The 20,143-nt window shown below is 38.3% G+C and overlaps 1 protein-coding gene across 1 annotated transcript; it reads right to left on the reverse strand.

Annotated features, from left to right (window-relative positions):
- Nucleotides 1-4,752: 4,752 nt before the first annotated feature.
- Nucleotides 4,753-14,636, reverse strand: LOC149044255 (uncharacterized). The gene is made up of 9 exons (XM_089209928.1): nt 13,637-14,636; nt 12,755-12,927; nt 11,851-12,061; nt 11,314-11,603; nt 9,920-10,060; nt 8,540-8,868; nt 6,511-7,680; nt 5,833-6,088; nt 4,753-5,322 (listed from the first exon to the last, which is right to left on the reverse strand). The coding sequence occupies exons 1-9, from the start codon at nt 14,562-14,564 to the stop codon at nt 4,930-4,932; spliced, it is 3,891 nt and encodes a 1,296-aa protein (XP_089066054.1). The 5' UTR covers nt 14,565-14,636; the 3' UTR covers nt 4,753-4,929.
- Nucleotides 14,637-20,143: the final 5,507 nt, after the last annotated feature.

Here is a 20,143-nt window from a genome sequence, read left to right on the forward strand (position 1 = left end):
TTTATAGTGCTGCCGTACTTCAGCAACTTTGTTTTTAATATAAGCATTTACAGATGAAACATTGCACCCAGCATCTTGAAGAGATAATTGGACCGCGTCGATCGTATGTGCACCAATTCCAAAACTATCATCGAGACATTCGAGGTTGCGGAGAAAGGACACTGTGACAGTAAGCCCCAAAACTAGTTTCATTGTTCCAGCAGCTATATCAGAAACAAAAACAAATTTCTACAAGGAACAGATTGCATGAACTTGTGTAAATGAGCAGCTTTCTTCAGTTCCATCAACGGTTCCTTAGTGGCCAGTACCCAACAAGGTCTCGACTGTTGCACTTAAGGGATTGAAGGTCTTAACCTTTTGATCTTTGTTGTCGGTGAAAACAATGCTGCCCTCGTAACCATACAGCCTCTTGATTTCCTCACAAGAATCTGAAGAATTCCGCAAGAGTCGCTCAACATTGGAAGAATCCAGGTTACAACCATATAACCCTTCAGTTGCGCCAGTTGCAGCCAAGTATGCTGATTGCCGCAGAACATAAAGAGATTCAACACTTGTCACGTCATTGGAGTAGTTAATCTGTCTCAGCCTACTACCGATGACAGCCACTCCATTGTACTCTAACTCCAGCTGCATTATGCTTCTCTGCTCATCATCGGCACACAAGAGGATATCCTTACTTGCCGCACAGATGGAAGTTGGTTTACTTAAAGGTGGGGTTAATCTGGACAATTTGTTTATTCTCGACTTGTGCAGCTAAAGATCTCAGATGTGTCGTCAACCGCTTCTGTAGAACTGGACCTGTACCCTCTAGTGACAATCTGAAACGACCAAGCTGCGAAAGCAAATCAGCTCGCGATTTTAGGCGTCCGGGTTTGAAAAGTACTTCGCCTTTCAATTCAGTGAAACGGATTGCTGATGAGCCTCTCTCTGCAGCAAAGACTACGCCATTGGTAAAGCATAGGTCCCGCGCACCTTGAATACTCCCTTCGAACATTTACATCGACTGGTGTAAACGCAGTTCTACGAGACTATCGAGAGTCGAAATCGCAGTCTAACGCCAGTACTTTGCCTTGGGGCCCAATTTCAAGTGCAATTGGTCTTTTGCAAACACTACTTTGGTTGGATTTCCAGAAGTGATACTTTTTTGATACTTTTCAAACGTCAAAAACGTGTAGCCTTGAAAATTTGAACAGATAAATTCAACGGACCTGTCACAACAGCTTCCTTGCTCAAATACAGACCCTTAGGTATGTCTCAGACTTAAAGATATATAAAAATTATCCACACGTGACTTCTTTTCAATATATCTCTGCTCCCCCAAAAGCCCAAGCTGCCTTGAAAAACATGCATAATCTCCAAAACTTACGAGTAAAGTAAAAAAGGGGGAAGGACGTCATTGTAACAGGAGTCAATGAATGAGCCCATCAATCAATAACAGCAGCAATTTTTAATTACAAATAATGGTCTTATTCCTTTTAGTTTCAGATAATAAGTAAGAGCTGATAGGTAATGGTCATTTATATAACTATTAATGAATAACTTTATCAACAAATAGACAGTCTAATCACATAGAAAAAAATATTCAGTTATGTAAATGGTTAGTTACCATGACAGTTGTTTTATGCGCCACATCTAACTAGCTGTCTTTATCTTCAATTTAGCTCCTCAAAAATCGAGGAAAATTTGTCTAGTAAAACAAGATTAAGGGATAATGTTTTATTATGTAAGGCTTTAATGATGATATAATGATATCCTACATTTAATATAGTAATAGCGCCTCCGCATTAAAAGAGATTTTTTAGTGCAATTTGTCATACAGCGTTTGCTATAAACTGTTTTTCATAAGATATTCCTCTTAACTAACGTTTTCATCGCGAAAAAAATGAGTATTTTATTAATCAACTTCTCTCTTCCTTTTTTTTTTACTGTAGAAAGCTGACTCACTCCTCCACTGTAACATTCTACGGGGCAGCGTTTGACAATTATGTGCTTATAGAAATGTTATGACAGTCAGAATAATTTTGCTTTGCTAAACTATTTCCAGCTCGATAACATTTTCGGCTCTGATGGCCAGGAAAATGCGAAAACAGTGCCCCAAATGAGGTGACATATCTGGGACTTTTTTTAAGAGGCTGCGAGAAAATTTTAGGTCAGTTGCAAAAAAGAAATTTCGGATATGGCTTTAGTGAATTTGATGTTAACGAAACGAATAGGATTTTTTCCCGCACTTTCACCGGTAGTGGAACCGGATCTGACGAAGAGCTAACTTTGACACAGTGATCGCGAGCTCATTTCAGAGCCTAATAAACCCCCATAAGCAATCTTTCTTGCATTGGCAGTCGTCACTCGGGAAATGGGTTGGGACATCCAGTTATCAGGATATCGGTTATTTTTTGCTTGGCTTTAAAATGATATCATGAATTTGTGTATGAATTAGAAAACTAATTCATATCTTTATTCGTTTGTTCAACTTCATCTTGATTTTAGTATGCATTTCTATAACGCTTGCTCCCTCAGTCAGTTTCCAAGCCTCTTGAAGTCCTAGCGAACCGATAAATTTATTTATTGGACTTTATTATAACAGAGCTGGAGATTTTCCGTATGCAACGTTTTTCCAATTTGACGAACATCTTACTTAAATGAGAAATCCCACGTTTTATCAATAAACAGCCCAGTAGAAGACAATCGTTGGTATTTTTTTAATGTCAATATCCAGGTCAGTATAAAGGAGACGATCACTCTCGATCTGCGAAGCTTTTATTGTCAGAAAGTCAACCGACCAGTTCAGCTTTCAAGCTCTTTTGAGTAACCAGCGACTGTCTTTACGCTAATTTTCGTGACATATAATGATGTGTGATTCTAACTGTAGAGCGAATAAAGGTTTTGTCGCTGTCGAAGAACCTCAGGCTTACATTCGCGACAGGTGTAAATGTTGTCAATATAAAAAAATTGAACTGTAAATATTGAACTAAAATTTCACAGTAACGAATTAAGGGGGTGAGTTTCTAGAGAATTTTGTGTGCTGGTCGTAAAAAAATAATGTAAATTGGCCACCGTAAAGAGTTTTAAAGCTGTCGTTTCAAGCGTTAGCTCTTCGTCAAAGGGAATGGTAACGGTCAGTAATGGTTGAATGACGCACAGGGTGAAAGAGTGTTTATCGATCGTTGGAGTACGTAGTTCCGTTTCATGACGCATTTTCAGTAGTGTATCATGTGGGCTCCTTTGACAGGATATCGCAGAAGTTTACGTGATTGAAATCAGCCAGTGATTTCTTTTAATAATAAAACCCGTCTAGTAAATGACCCGGCTTTAATTCAACATTATGAGGAATTTAAACATTTCTATCGGTGGCTTAAAAAAAAATCGAGCAGATAAGGGGAAGGTTTTTCCCGAGCACCTGAACAGGATTAGAGAGTTTTTTTGTTAGGAAAAAGCAGTTATCAATTCGAATTTACCGACAGGTTTGATGCATATTTTTGAGATATCCATTGTATTTGATAAAACTTTGTAATTAAATTTTTAAAATCATGTTCTTCTTTGACAAGTTTGAATTCACCGTCGGAGATTCTTTCAAATCTTTCGTTTTCATGGAGAGGGCAGTGATTCTAAACATATGGAGTTTTGTTTTCCCATGGGAAATTTTGTCGGGCGATTTTGATCTGCAATTTATAATGCACCATCACATCCTGGGTAATATCAATTGAACCATCATTGCAACACTTAGAACTAACACTTGCTGTATATTTATCACTCAAAATATCTTTTCATATCAAGTCGAGGCACAACTACGTTCATTGAGCTGATTGAGCTATTTAACCTAACCTCTTAAACCTCGCTGTAAACTTTATAGAACATAACTCATTTGTTTTCCATACTGGGAATAGTGGCATACTTTTTAAAAGCTAAAGGAATATATGTGGAGTGCTAGTAAGGTGACAGAGTAATGAATCAGATAACAATCAATATTTGTATCAATAACATCACGACAAAACTGACCAATCAATGTACACAAACCGGACTAAGTACATTCGACTGACAACAACCTTTCACTTGACTCTGATGATGACTTCCGCTCAGGTTGTCGAAACGTCAGTCACCACTACCGACAACAGTCCTTCTCAGGACTACACTCACCCGGACGATCAAACTACACCATTATGGCGGCAGCATTGCAAACTAATCAGCTTTACTAGGTGGTATACCGCCAATCTAACAGCTAATCTTGTTCCTTCCGAATTTCAAGTGTTAGATAACGAGGAGCACAAATTTTGTTGCGTAAAGGAACCGAACAATGGAACTTGCATTGAGCGGTACCCAAAATAACTTTGGGCATGGAAAAATGACAAGCACGCCATGGCATTTGGAGACACCAAACGGCGTAGTAAACCAAGCTGATTTGCAGTAGACTAATGCTATGATAAACAAGTTTATGGAAGGAATCTTCCTTTGTTTTCGTAAAAAAAACTGGTCTCGAACGTGAAATTCTCCTGTTGCTGTAACTTTGAGGTCCTTCTGATACTAACTTCGGTCTTTCGACCGCTACAAAGATTCTAAGCATATGAACCCGCGCTATGCGACCTACCATATTGTTAAACCTTATCGGTCCTGCCCCTGAAGATTTGACTCCAAAGAGGACAAAAATGCAAAAAAAAATACTGAGCGAAAATTGACCGCTCAAACAGGTTTTAAGGCTGCTCTTAGCCCTCATGTTGTCTTCTTCATACTATTGTCACAATTATCATTTTTTATAAAAAAAAAATTAACATTAACACGTGCTATTTATTCTTCTTAACATTTTAGACAGCGAGCCTCAATTGAAATATATTGAAACTACAACGGATAAGTCTCAAGATGGTTATGGTGTTAGCTTTGTTTTGACCTTCGAGATGGTTTCGGTGGTGGTGTTGGTCGCCCTGGTTGTGTCTTCCTCTAAGCAGACTCTAAGCTATGTAATCTGTTCCAGCTTTCCTCAGCAGTTAATCGGGCACTTGGTTCACCTTTCCAGCATGTTTCCATGACTTCTGTCCAAACTTGCCATGGACGGTCTTTACCCTCTAAATGTACTGGGCGAATTCCCCTCTTCAGCATTTGTAAGTGCTGTGAATGACTGGTGATCGAGGTTTGAAAAGCTTTCTCACAGAACCACAATTCCCAGAGCAAAATACTGAAGCTAAACATATCAGACTTACTGTCGTAGTTTCGACACTCACTTTCCAAGACTTCAGGTGCCAGATAACGAATGTTATCTTCCATGATATCTTTATTCACTCTAAATGAACCGCAGCCGATGCCTTTGAGCTTCACGTTTTCGCCTTGGGTTAACTGAAATATTGAATGCAATGAGTAACCTCATTACCTCCTAAGATTAATGGTTGTGGCTCCAACTAGAATTCTGTATGCGATTTTGGCAAAGATGCACTTTTAGAGTCAAAGTGTACAAGCTGGATAATTGCCGATTCAAAGTTTTACAAAGGAGAACTGTTAGGTAAACCACAGCAGATTTTGCTTTCTTCATGCTTAAAAAGGTTCGTAATCCAATTTGCACTGCATTCGATTTCAAGAGAATTCTACTGATTCCAGTCAAGAAGAGCCTTTCTCACTCGATGTGAGACACGCAAAGATGTTTTAAAGTAAGAGTTTAAGATTTTGTACTGCTGCAACATTAGTAATAAAACAATACCCACTTCAATATCTCGCCGACATATTCATACCTTATGCAATTCAAACGTAACTTAACAGGGGCGGATTTCGCATCTACATTACATAAGAGTTAATGGTTTTAAAACAACACAAATCACTATCATAAGATGCTAATGAGAAACACATGCTTACCAACACATTTTTCAGTTTCAAATTCTGATGGGAAAGTTCTTTACCATGGATAAAGCACAAAGCGTCAACAATTTGCACAGCCCAATGTAAAACTTTCTTCCTCGTACGGAAAGGGGCATGGTCACGATTAGACAAAATGTATGTCTCGATGGAATCCATACATAACTCCGATACCATCACAACTTTGGTACCCTCTGGTCTTCTGAGAAGATGTGTCCCATAAAACTCCACAATACTTCGATGTCCGCGTATCTGCCTAAATCAGAAAGAAGAGATATACAATAAATCATTATATTTATTATTTCAGCTCCTCTAGGTGAAGTGGTGTAATCACCAAGAGCGGATGTCAGCGAAATTGAGGAATTTTTCTATGCTACAACTTAATGAGTAGTTTCAAATTGAAGTAAAGAACAGACTACTTAAACGAACAGCTCAATAGTATACAGAGTGTTGCGGGAATAATATTAACGCCATTGCGAGAGTTGCGAGTAATGCCTGCCCCTTTGCTTTCAAGATTAAACGGCGTGGGAGGATGTGGCCTTAAAACAACACTTTTTCCATTTCCTTTAAAACCACTTGGACCCAGTAACACTAATTTGAGTTAAGGCTAAAAAAATAAGAACTAATATAAGAGGCTAATTCAACGTATATTCATGAAACTGCTTTAGTCTGACAAACCTCATAGTCATATCTTCATTCCAAAATTGAAACACGTTTTCTTCTGAGAGAAGATCTGTGTAAACTTTCAAAGTGACTTTTATTTCCTTTTCTTCTTTACGGGAGAGTTCACCAGCGTAAACTGTGGAAAAAGTACCGTTACCGACGATGGACCTGGAATCTTCTGTCCATTTCAAATCTCCCTCAGAAAAGTCGGATCGCCTTATTTCTGTCATAGCATAGACGAAGACTTTTTCCTTTAATGACTCTAGTTTCTTGCTTATGGGTTCATAGAAATTCTGGATGTCGGCCTTGCTTCTCGTGTCCGACAGAAGCTGTTGATACAGTTGCTTGTCACCCTCTATTAATTTGGGAATTTTCTCTTTTATCTGATTTAAAACCCGCACCGAATCTTCAAGTTGTTCTGTTATGAACGGAAGGAGATGGATTTGGTCCGAGAGAACTTTAAGAGAAGCTTTGCATCTCTCAGACATGTAAGCACATTGGTCGGTCTGGTACTTCTTGAGCTTTCTGGGGGAATCTAGCCTCTCCCTTAATTTTGACACAAGTTTACTCAACGGAGAGCGAATTACAACAGCTGCTAATCCTTGCCGGAGCCACACAGGAGTTTTTTTCACAATAGGAACGTTTTGAAATCTCTCTTGGATGTTTCGGAGACCAGAAGTACGTTTTTTTTGCTGGAAAACCTCCGCCGTTCCGTTTACAAAGAGAACTTCGTCTTCTACTTTGCGGATCTCTTCCTCCATGATGTTATACTTCTCACAAAGATCTTTAATAATTTTGTCCTGGGCTTTAGCGAACTCGTGGTCGTCATCCTCCCACTCTTGTACGAACTGATGACTCCGTTTCGAGATGCTCCTTAAGATTTTATCTTCCGTCTCTTCCCATGTTGCTTCTGGAACTGGGACCTCGGTAGGAGACCACGTGCAAAATCGGGTTGATGTGCCTGTCGCTTTAAAGTGAAAAGCCAACTTTCCCGTAATCTCCCATATTAACTGCTTTTGGTTTTCACCAAGTTCTTCTATGGTTTCGTTTTGCAATCTTTGTAATTCTTCCATTCGTTTCTTGATCTCCGTCATTTTCCCATCTTTTTCCATCCGTGACAACGTTGTTGATCTGATTAATAACGTAGTTTGACGAGACACACGAGATAGGAGATCATCAAGCCATCTATAACCCAAAAAAAGAACTTTTCAAAAGAAAAAATATTCAACATATTAAATATTAAATATTCAACGAAAAGTAACGATCCTTTCGAATTTGCTGTGAGCTATAAGAGACCCGTATGATTTCTTTCCAGTCGTAGTGTATGAGTTACCTTCACGAAGTCTTAAAAAAATTTTACACGACGCGCTTGTTATTGCAGTGTGCATGACAAGGAAACTGAACTGTCACCTTTCAACTATTCATGGGTTGAATCAAACCAGGTTTGAATAGTATTGTATGTGGTCTTATTAACTGAGTTGACGATTTTAATCGGCCATCATAGATAGCTTCCAACCTTTGCCCTTCGTCGGAGAAAAACGGGGAATCGTTGGTTGTGAGTGGTTTATATAGAGTAGGATGGGCTACACTACTGGTGGGAACTTGGTAACGTGAAAAGCACAAAAATAACTTAGTTGCATGAAAAGCGTTGGCAAATACCGAGGGGATCAAGAGTGCTTTGTTCTGGAGTTTTACGGCTTTTTTTTTAAGCTGTAGTGAAAGACTGCCATATGTTGCCTAGAATTAGCATGCATTGTAGAAATCCTTTCCCTACATCTACCTAATGGACAGATCAGAAATCTGCAAAACCGTAGAACAAAAATTTATCTTTCAAATCGACGTAATATACGTGGAGGCTGTGATCATGGGCAGCATAGTTGATCTTATCATGACTAAGGTTATGGGATTAAAATACTCTCAAATGATTTGTTTTTGGAAGGTAGGTATCTTCTATTGTTTCAAAACTTCCCCCTTTACAGCATCTCCTCGATTCCAATAAGGCCTTCTCTATTTATTATTATTAAAATTAATTTATTATAATTACCTGGTGTAGATGTCCAAGTTATTCTGCATGGAAGACACTAATAGACTGCTTATCCCTCTGATCAGGTCATCAAAGTCGCTTCTTACGACACCGTATTCCTGGGCCATTTGAGCATCTTTGCACGACAGGTAAACAATTTGTAAGTGCGGGTCGAGGCCACTCAACTTTTTGGTGAGCCTTTTGATTTGTTCCGATTTCACCTCCTCTACTTCATCGGGTTTAATCTCGTCCCATTTGTTGCAAACAAACAAGGTACAACCAGCAAACAGCTTTAAGTCCATCTTCGCTTCTCTCTTGAGGCTCGCAGCATTGGATAGTAACATTCCCAGCTATTCAAATAAAAAAGTAGACAAGCCGATGCCTTTTATGGTAAAGAATATAATCACGATTGATCAAGGAGGAGAAATGCAAGTTAGTCTTCGTGGCCTTTAAATACCTTTTAATCAAAATTGTAGGGACTTATGGCGTAATCTTTTGTCTTACGTTTGAACATAAATCGAAGAAAGAAGACTTGTTCCTAAACTGATTTTATCAACCCTCGGACGTGTATGCAAACTCATACCTCACCGTGATACAAAGGGAGGTGGTTGGAACCCCCACCCCCCCCCCCCCGCCAGTGATTTCGTTCCTTGTTACATCGCGATATTTTGAAAACAGGTCTTATTTTGATTAGCCTGTTAACTCGTCTACAAAACGATGTTATATAGTGGGATACAAATGCAAATGACGGAGCTGGGGGACCAAAGGCGCTGTCCTCTGTTAATGTGTCTCCAGGATAAACGAACAGCTACTGAAGTGGACAGTTGCCTAAATAACATCTTCCTGATAAAATGTAAAAAAAAAGTGGGGGTAGCATTCCCTCCTCCCTCCCTCCGTTACCTATGGAAACTGATTCTTAACAGTATAAATTTAGTCTACAAAGAGAAAAGCGATTTGCAAAAACAGCACTTAGGGACGGGTCATGAAAGGAGGGGCGGGAGGGGGAGGGGGGGTCGGAGGATTTCGTTTTCGTCACAATAAAATATAAAATTAACCTGATCCCTCCTTATGGTCTAGAGTATTCTAATGATCCACCATCGTTGGTTGCAGTTTTCAATAGTCCCACCTTTACACTTTGTTAGCGACGACTGATTTCCCCTCCGTTCCCCCCTTAAAACCATCTAATGCCCCCAAAATTCTCCGATACCCTTCTCCCTTAGGAAAAAAAATTAATGACTGGACCCTAATCTCAATCAACAAACTGTTTCATTGGAAAAATGTGTTATATTACTCTTTTCTTTGTATATGTCATTCGAACTGGAACTGATACTAATCATTTAGTTACAATAACCAAGGAAGAATAAAGAGCTGCATTTAATGATCTTTGAAATAGCCACCTACTCTGTCTTCCTGAACTCCGCCAGCATTGGTGCTGTTGATGACATAAATAAAGCAGAAGGCATTTGGAAGGTAGTTAAGGACAGCTTCATTCATTGCCTCACTATCTCCCACTCCAGGGCTGTCAACAATGATGACACGCTCCTAATTGATACAGGTAAAGCCGTCTTAATTATTTAAGATTAGCCCAAGATTAACCATTTCCATACATCAATTAGCATATTCTTTCTATTCATGCCGTTGTCTTTGGTTTTCTTTATTTTGTTTTTTTTCTAAGTAAAGGGTCTGGCAGCTCGACACAATAGTTCGAAAGTGTAGAAATATGTATAGTAACAAGGATGGTAAGTGAAATGTCCTCATTTTGGGAGACATATGGGTGGTAGGAAATTAACGTAAGTAATTTTTTGGATTGGCTAATTCTGCGCACCCTAGCGGTCCAGATTTTCTCAACTGGACCTCGGGTACAGACCGCTCCGAGTTTTGCAATTTGCACTATTCAACCTTTTCACGTGTGGCTAAAAGATGTAAATATTGTAGCAAGTGACTCACAAGTATGAATTCAGACAACGAAAGTTATCAAAGCAAAAGTGAATTTTTTCATCTTGAGACGGAAAACATACTTCATGACAAAGAAAACTATGTTCGTCGTACAACACTGAGTAGAGTTTTCGATTCTCCTAAAAATACACTTTCGCTAAATCTTTGAAATTCCCTTGAATTTGATCTTTTCTACCGTAAGTTCCACCATAGAAACCGAAGGAATTAAATGAGTGAAAGCCACATTAAATACCCTTGTTTCTAGCGAAAAAGAGTGCCACTTCAGCAAAAAAACAAACAGACGTGGACGACGGTGCCGTAATTACAGCCCTTAATAACTCGGGTTCTTTTCAAAAGCATTTTGTTAAGTGTAAGAAAAAAAACATGAAAACGGTCTTCACCATCCTAGGTTGGACCGCACTGGAAAAAAAACTGTGCCCTCTGTCTTGAGTACTACGGAGTCAGGTGGTATCCAAGACCTGGGGAACAGTCAGTTTCCCAAAACGGACTCCCGGCTGTTGAATAACATATATCATTACGTTTTTTTCGCACTGGAAATATCCTGCGTTGGAGAGATGGAACCAAAAGCTGCGGCTTCAATCCTCTCAATTGGTTTCTCTTGCTTCAGTTTAGAGAAATTTTATTTGAAAAGTAACTTTTTTAAAAAACAAAATTATTGGAAGGTAATTTTGCAATTAGAATAATGTAGTAGATTTTACCAAGAGTTGGAATTAACACCATCACCTTCTCTCCAACACTGCCATGTAAATGCAAAAAGAAGGAGCCGTCATATTAATTCCAAATCCAGAAAGAAGAAAAGAATATTTGCAAATTAGGCGCGTGCTCAAAAATTAACAAACCTGGAGCAGCGGATGCGGCCAAAACAGTTCGATCTTCCTGAAACTGGATACTCTCCCACGGCCATTCTTTTCAGACACAAGATTAGTTATCTGCATCAGGAAGGACTCCTTCGGACCAACTAAATTGTAACGCAAAGGTTCGAGAGAATCTTTCAAATGCATGACAACCATGGGAGTTTCATCATGCTTGAGCTCGAAGATTGTCGATGTTGTACTCAAAACGGCACTTGGTAAAATCTCTTCGCCAAGTATTAGGTTGATAAGACTACTCTTGCCAGCACTAGTCTCACCTGAAGATGAAAAATTCCAGGCACGTGACATCTTTAGATAAAAGATTTGTAGTTCTGAAGAGATACTCCTAAACAAGTAAATGCTAAATAAAGCGGCACTACTGGAAAAACTCAAGATTCCCGAGATATTATCACAATCTCCTTACACTGCAGGATAGTGGAGGTAGCTGAGGGCAATGCAGGGTGTTCAAAAATCTATGCATGAAAAGTTCCAGTCTTTTAAACCCTCAGTCTTTTAAATTCCTACCTGCAACAAGCACCACATATTGATCCCTTGGCGCAAGACTTCTGATGTTTTCATCTAGAGCCGTTTTGATATCTCCCAAGCTTGTTTCAAGGGGATTTATGAATTTATCATCTAGCTGGTTTATAATTTTTCTTGCTTCAATGTAAAGACTTTGAAGCTCACTCCGTTTGTGTTCATCGGCCTTACCAGCTTCGGAGATCACTTCAAACGTCTGAAAAGAAAAAATTGAAATGAAAACGTCTCGATATAAAACACAACGAAATAAAACATTTTAAGACAACAAAATAACACATTTTAAGGTCAGTTTAGATCTTCATTATGATAAATCAATGAACAAATTATTAATGATATTTATAATAAGAAATGCTAAAATCAAAATTAAGTCTTTAAATTAAATTCCAACTACAAAACAACTTTATGTATTCCCAGGGTTTCTCCTCGGTAGCCTAGAATTTAAGTATAATGAATGAAAAGACAAACTATGAATAAATTTGATTGATAAAAATAAGATAAAGTAAGAATGCAAACGAGAAAGTAATTCCATATTCCCGAGACCTCAATTAACGTATATGAGCATACAATGGCAACAGTAGATACATCTGAGATTAAGAAAATAATAGGAAAAAGCAAGCTTCGAAATCATCGATCCCAAAGCTGTCAACGATTTCTTGTTACACATTAAATGTCTTTGATAACTAATGACTGAGGAAAGCAGAATCTTGAAATCAGTGTTTGTATAGGGCAAGGTCTTGTCCTTGCTTTGTCGTTAAGATACAGCGTGAAGGTTTGAATGAACGATAACGAAACATCTTTTTATCTTTATTAAGTACCATCATCTTTGAGATGGAAGAAAGCATCATACATGGACAGTCCCACGTATCCCTCTATATTGTGCTAAACTTGCCTTCCTCGATTCCTGACGTCTTTCTTTGATGTGTTCATGAAGTTTTTCCCGCATTTCTTTATGTTGCCCGAAATTTTCTGGTTTCATTCCAAAAGCTCGTGCAATCTCGCAAAGCTCTTCGCATTCTCCCACGTTGTCTCCTGCTGGTAACTGTCGTGATCCTGAACCAGTTGCTTTGAAATGAGAAAAGAAGATTATAAAAAACAAAGCAGGCTTATAAATTGTAATTATCAATAGTTTATAATTGTGAAACCTTCTTTATGTGCCATTATATGTGTTTTTTATCCTTATGACGTCCTAATTTGGGGGCCTGTAAAGTAAAATGCAAATTAATGTGAACAAGGGAGGGTAAATAAAACCAAAAAACTGGATCCCCAAGATAGGCAATAATATAAAGGTAATCCATGCCATAGTCTTACTCCTTATCCTTCAGGAGTAATTTTTTACAAGATTCGTGTGTTGCACGAATCTCTGCACATGGAACGAATCTGAAAATAACCAAGAAAAGTGTGACCAGAGGTATCGCTAATCTACTGCCAAATTAAAAATATCTCAAGTTCCCGCGATTTATTGTACAGGACAAACCCTCAAGCCAGTCTAAATTAAACCGTAAAATTGATGGTACATCTTTGACGCGTTCATTGAGCAAAAGTTGATCGACTTTTGCAATTTCTTGGCAATCTTAACACAGAAAATAAACATATCATTTGGTGGTAATCGGGAAAATTTTTTGAAAGAGGGGTACCCTGTAGCAACTCAGTTAGTTTGAACATTCGAAAATCAAACGTGTAATGCACGTGTTTTGAGGAAAATTGGCCTTAATGAACTCACTTTGGGTTGATGTCGCCGTTAACATTTTTTCTGGTGGAGTTGATGATCCACGTTGTAAATGTGACCTACTTTCATCTTGGAAGTCATTATTTTGCGCTCTTCCAACGAGAGCACTCTTTGTTAACTGCGCTGATGTCCTCGGATCATTCTTTTTTTCGACGATGGGATGAAATTTTTTCATTATTGCCTGTTGTACATCGTCAATACGTTTTTGTATCGCCTGGTTTACATCATCACCAGTCCTTTTTATGGCCTGGTGTACATCATCACCAGTCCTTTTTATGGCTTGGTGTACACTCTCAAGTCCCACTTGAATAGACTTTCCAACTTTCTTTATTTCCTCTTTGGTTCCTACTTCATTTTCGTACCATTCTTTCAATTCTCTAACATTTCTCTCATCCTCAGGCGTTAGCGGATCAGTTAAAAGCTTTGCAATCAATCTTTCCCATGCACTTTGAGCTGAATGACTTATCGAGCCTGCTAGTCTCACAAGAGCCTCTTGAATGTCGTTCCATAACGAATTAAATTCGGTGTCACCCATTTCCATTTCAGGGTAGCCGTGGCAAATTTTGTTGCGGTATTCTTTAATTCTTGTCAGATCAGCAGCTGTAGAATGGTCTGTTGGTGGTGGAAAGGTATCCCACCCAGATGTTGGTGGAGTAAGGTTACAAAATGTTTTAAATAGTTTGTAAAGGAGGCTAATGTCGAAGTCTTTCGAAGTTCTTTTGCATGTTCCCAGTTTTGGATAAAGGCATTCCAATTGTGGCTTGGAAAGTTTTGCCTTCTTAATCTTACTCTTAACGGCAGGATTGTTTATTCTCACGACAAATTGATGAGGGCTGAAAAACTGATCAAACATTTCTCGCATTATGGCTGTGCCTCCAGCCACCAATAGTCTCGCAATCCGCTGGAGGTTTTCTTTCTCGTGAGTTGAAAGAAGGACTTTATGTGATGCACCCGTTGGTGGGGCAGCGGCCATGTCGCTCTTATTGTGTTAGCTATATTTCCGCTTCGAAGATTAACGCAGATTCACATTGATAAGTTGAACGCTAAATCTAGGGGGAAAAAATTGAATCAAATATTTAGTTTTGTCACAGTAAATTGACTTAAGGAAGCTACATTGGGTTTTGACCGCGGGAGGTATGGGTGCGAGCTTTGAAAGTGTCAATATGCAAAACAAACATGGCAGCTCGATACGATCGCGCGATTTTTGCTTGAATAGGTGTGCTAAAATCAGTTCAGCACAATGCAGTTTTTATGTGTATAAAAATTTACGCATGCACGGATATAGATCTTGGCGAAGTTTTATTCCATTACGAACTGTTTTGCGACAAAGATAGTACGGATCTTTCGAGTAAGATTTGTCGCGTTTTCATGGGTGGAATTTCCTGGGATTTGCTGGACCGTTAAACATATTTGTCCCTTCCCTAGCACCTGTTGATAAAAAAATTTCATAAGACCAAATTTGAGATAGAGGAAGAAAACACAAGAATGAAAATAGCGAGAATACCGCCTTGGTAACTATTTTTGGGCTTCTAAATGATCGGCAGGACAATTTTCACAAATATTGTGAAAATTTTGAAAGATTTCACCGAAGCAAATTAAAGAAAATCAAAGGCAAAGCCAAAATATCACTGGCGAGCGCCTCCCTTAGTGGAGCCTTGGCTAATAACGAAAATCACTCTGGTAATCGCGGACCTCACAGCGCGTGCAGCGTAGCCTCATTATTACAGGAAATAGGAATTACATATCAAGCTAGAAAAATTTGGACTTACGACCGCACGACCGACTGTACATGGTCATACTTTTAGCATACGTATAACGTCATGGAAGGGCGAGGGAGAAGGTAATGCGCAAGCGCGATTGTATGTGTTACTTGGATACCCCATTAGCGTGCGCCAGGTCTGCGCCAAAACACACCGGCAGATGTCAATGAAGTACGCATACTCGAGTGCCGAGCTTTAGGGTACCGTACCGCGCACTCGAAGGCTGCTCGTGGGCTAGTAGATATGAAGCTGCGAAGGCAATTACTTTTCACCCGCGTTTTGAGCGGGAAATCAAACTGGTGAGGTTGTAGTGGAACAGTAATTCCTTAGTGATCTGCAATTTCTAATCAACTCGCAAAGCAACATTACCGGTAGAACTAAAGCTTTGTGAACCGGAGCAAATTGTTATGATCCAAGTTCGTGGAAGAAAGGTTTTGAGTGAAAATAGTATGGAGAGAAAGAGACAGAGCGACCAAAGAAAGCAAGAAGTATAAGCCGTACAGCGAGTCGAGAAAAACGCGCGGGAAAGTTAGAAAGCGCACTAAAATAAGCAGAACACGACGAGAGGAACGCGAAATAGAACAAGGAAAAGCATTAGTAAAAAGGCGAATATATAGTGAAGAGCAACGTGGGAAGGAAATACAAACAGCTCCAGAAAACAGACTGAAAAGAGGTCATCAGCAAAGAGAAGCGAACTACAAAGGTTCGAGAAGGAAGAGGAGATAAGTCATGTCGTATGGGGGTTTTCTCTTACACTAAGGCCCAGAAAAATTCAAACCTCTTTTCACCAATCGTCGTTTTATACTATATTTAGCTTGTGTTGAGTTTTAAATCACGTTTCGGTAAAACAAAGACTTTTGCATTAAAAAAGAAGTTATTTTACGGATTATGTTTCGCCTAGGAAGTTATCAAATGATAGCGAACGGCTTGAGAAAGTTTCCATCATTCTCTCGTCAGTTAACCATCGCAAGGTTTACATTGTTCATTTAAAAAAATCGTGCTTTGTCAAAGATGTGTTGTTTTACCTTAAGATCGGTGTCACGGCCTTTCTCAAAATTTAATAAAATTAGATTGAGTCAGCGATGTTCATGTTTACATTAAGTCTGACGCAGTAATTTGATCTGGACAATATTGTCATGTGACCCGTCAAGCATGTGATAATTTTAATTGCCGACCGCAAATGTGTAGTGCAAACAAAGTCACGGGTAAAATGGTGTCAGTCCAACTGCAGGAGGAGTGAATTTCATTGTTTGGTCATGGTACTTATCAGCGCTATGTTTTCACGCTTTCTACTCGATTCGTTCGAACTTCAGGAAATGGTGGGTCTCACAAAACATGAAGCCACTTTCTCTTCGCCCAGCATCTCGAGGTGCACTTACTGCTCAGGTTATGATGAACATGCTTGCGGTACAATTATTTTTCAGTCTCTGAAATTGATAGTCACTACATTTTGCAAGAAGCGTCCCAGCTGTGATCGTGTAATTAAACGGGGTCCTGGCAGGGTCCTGGCAATTTCAGCTCACAAGCGTGACGCTGGTAAGTATATGGTGAGCATATATAAATGTTGTTTACAGTTTTCGAATTCAAGAGCAGTTTTTGAGAGTCCGTTTCTGTAACCTTCCAGGCTATATTCTGTTGAATTCATTGAGTTACAATCTCGGAATTCCATTAGTGATCAAAAATTCCCAACTATGCAAATTAACTCTGATTTAAAAAGCTTGGAGTTACTGGGAATTTCTGGGAAAGAAAGACTCCAGTTTTGTGAGGACTTAGAATCCCAAGGAATTCTCAGCTTTACAAACTACCTATAATTTAAGAAGTGTGGAACTCTTGGGAATTTCTGGGAATTGAATTTGAGGCAATTTTAATACCCTGAGGTCCACATAAATTCTAATAAATTCTCAATACCTTGAATGTGAAGGTTTTAAGAAAAAGAGTAATTTCAGAGGCTTAAAACTTTGGCTCAATAAAAGGTATGCTATACAAAATTTACCAGGAGATATACATACATGTACATGTTTACAACTTAAAGATCATGAAATTTATTACTCAAACTAAGTTTTAGTAAATCTTTACATTAATATGGATTTTCTCATGAACCAGCTGTCATTTATGTTAAATGGAAATTGCCAACTTCCACAATAATTAACAATAATTACATTGTTACTTCCCTAACCTACATTACTGGTTGCCTTTGTTAGAAAACCTTGGAACAGTCAAGCTCAGTTGCCTCAAACACTGTCAGAGACTTTTTGTTGACAATACTTGTAGTAGAAATTTCATGCCTTAGATAATCAAATTCAACACCTAATTAATCTTTCTTTTTTCGTGATTGTTGTTGCTGCTTTTTTTTCAGTTTTTGGCTCTATTTTCATGACTAATTGCTGTAATTTGTTTTGCTGTTTTTATTCTTACAAAACATTTTTGTAAGAGTTCCAATACTTGTGGATCATCCACACACTTTGCAAACATTTGGCATGCAGACAAGACAGAGGTAGTCAATGTTCCCTTTGAGGAAAAACACCTTTTATATGACGTCTTCAATTGACTTTATTTGAAACTCTGATCTGAAAATATTTGTCAACAAGACTTGTTAGTAGTGAGAACTACCAACCAAGTTTCCTTTCATAACTTAATTTCTTAAATGTCCCAATCACTGGATCTCCCAAAAAACATTACATCTTTTTGTTTTTGGTACAAATTACAAGTCCTTCTTTATATAAAAATGAAAAGTGCTAGTCACACTTCAATAATAACAGCTCTTAAGTTTACTTGTTGTTCTTCTCTGTCTGTCAGCTATCAACAAAATTGTTTTATACTTCGGGCAGTGCATAACTATTTGTGGACCAGAGTTCCAACGCACCTCTGTAATCGCATATAGCTACTTCTGTCTCTTGTACAAATGTTTCTCCTTTGTAAGACGCACTCTACTCTGTTGTCAATACTGCTTTAAGTTCAGTGGAAACGACTGAATGAGGAATCGAGATGGCAGTGTTGGAACGTGTTGCTGAACGCTTGCTACGGTCAAGCTTTGTAGATTTAGGTACTAGCACACTGGGATCATCTATGTATCTCTTATACTTCCGAATGTGGGTAAAAGACGATTTGTAGTCGCATTTAAAACTGTGATTGGCTTGTGTTATTTCTCACCTTTGCCATTAACACAACTCAAGTGAGTTTCGAGTCTTTGTTTCCTCGACAACTTTCGGCCACAAATCGTGCATTTGTAATACGATCGATTCTTGTCGACTATTTCTACATAGAGTGAGCTCACATCTTTATTTATATCACCAAGCTATCCATCTTCTAGAAGCAGAGAACCGGTCGGAGAAGTCAGAATAAACTTGGGCGCTTCTCCTAACACTGCAATCGGCAAGCCAGCGGATTCACTTTGCTAGCCAATGACAAGTCCTAAAAGATCCACGTGATCATGCCCGTGATCGGAAACAAAGAAGACTCCATCTGGCGCTCATCTTTGAATGTACTTTGGATTGGTTGATCGCTTTTCTCAACTGTTTTGCTTAATATAACATTTCTAAAGATAGCTTTTATTGTGGTTCGATGGGAAAACGAGAATAGCGTGAGTGTTGTAAAAGAAAAGAAAGTCGTTGGCGCCGTGGAGTTCAAAGAAGGGACAACAGTTGACACATTGACTGGTACAAACAAGGGTCGAGTGGCCATCTATAAAGCTACGATTTTGAAAGTTTGTGGTGAGTAAAAATTGCGATATTCGTCACGTGATCAAAATCTTATAAAAGAATAGATGTAGCGGGTTGAATTAAGCTTACATAACGCTCAGCGCAACTGAAACTAGAATAATTCTGAGAATCGAATCGGTCACTTGCATGCCGCAGTTTCTTAAGCTTATGCTTCACAATGAAATAAACCTATCAGTAAGGTTTCAAGATTCCTCTAGTCACGTTTGGGAACATTCAAGATTCATAATAGGAACTGTTATTAAACAAACCTTAGTACTTCAAGAAGCCCTCCTTGGTAAAAACAAAATAATGTATTCAGCCCTTTTTTAGTAAAATCCATGAGCGAGATGTACTAACTCCAATATAAAAGTCACTCAATATAACAGAGATTTCTCAATTTGAGAATCCAATGAATGCCCTTTTCCTCATAGCCATCTTAAAAGCCTGGTCTGAGCTTTAAATATACATATTTTAATATATTATTTTTTTTCAAATTCAGATGTCAAGGAATCCAGATACAAAATGGACAAGGTTCTTGTTGACAACCTCATTCAAGGCCAACTCATTGTGAGCCCAGGAAAAAAATACAAACAGTACAAACAGCAGCTAAGTTTGCAGTTTAGGATAACTTCATTCTAATTTATTGATACAGTTACAACAAGATTTTAATCAAAAAATCAATTTTATTTGTCTGTAATTAGCCCCTTCACTCCCAAGAGTGCTTGGTTTTCAAATATAACTTAAGATATTGTATTTTATGGAAAAGAATCAACAGATTTTATTCACAATTTGTGTCAAACCAAATTTAATGATTGATTAGAACTATTTTATATGAATAGCTGTAATTGAGGATTAATCCGTATGAAGTTTTCAAGAAAAGAAAAATAAATCAAATTCCATCCTAATATTACCACACATTGATGTTAATAATTAATCAAAAATATTTTACATGTAAGCCTTAATTAAGCTTCTAAACAAATTTCATTGAATACTTGAATTTTAGCTGGGTTTTTTTTAAATTTAAAGTATTTATTTTATATCATTAGCCTCAAATTTTTGCTTAAAATTCCCAGTAACTCTTAAACATTCCTAAA

The sequence above is a fragment of the Pocillopora damicornis genome, chromosome 6 (genome assembly GCF_964200805.1).
Source record: "Pocillopora damicornis chromosome 6, jaPocDami1.2, whole genome shotgun sequence".
NCBI classification, from domain to species: domain Eukaryota; kingdom Metazoa; phylum Cnidaria; class Anthozoa; order Scleractinia; family Pocilloporidae; genus Pocillopora; species Pocillopora damicornis.

Coding starts and splice junctions, on each gene's coding strand:
- LOC149044255 (XM_089209928.1), bottom strand. CDS start 14,564: ATGGCCGCTGCCCCACCAACGGGTGCATCACATAAAGTCCTTCTTTCA. Junction 7,681..8,539: donor AACTTGGACATCTACACCAG/GTAATTATAATA, acceptor TTTGGGTTATAG/ATGGCTTGATGATCTCCTAT. Junction 5,323..5,832: donor TGAAACTGAAAAATGTGTTG/GTAAGCATGTGT, acceptor TCAATATTTCAG/TTAACCCAAGGCGAAAACGT.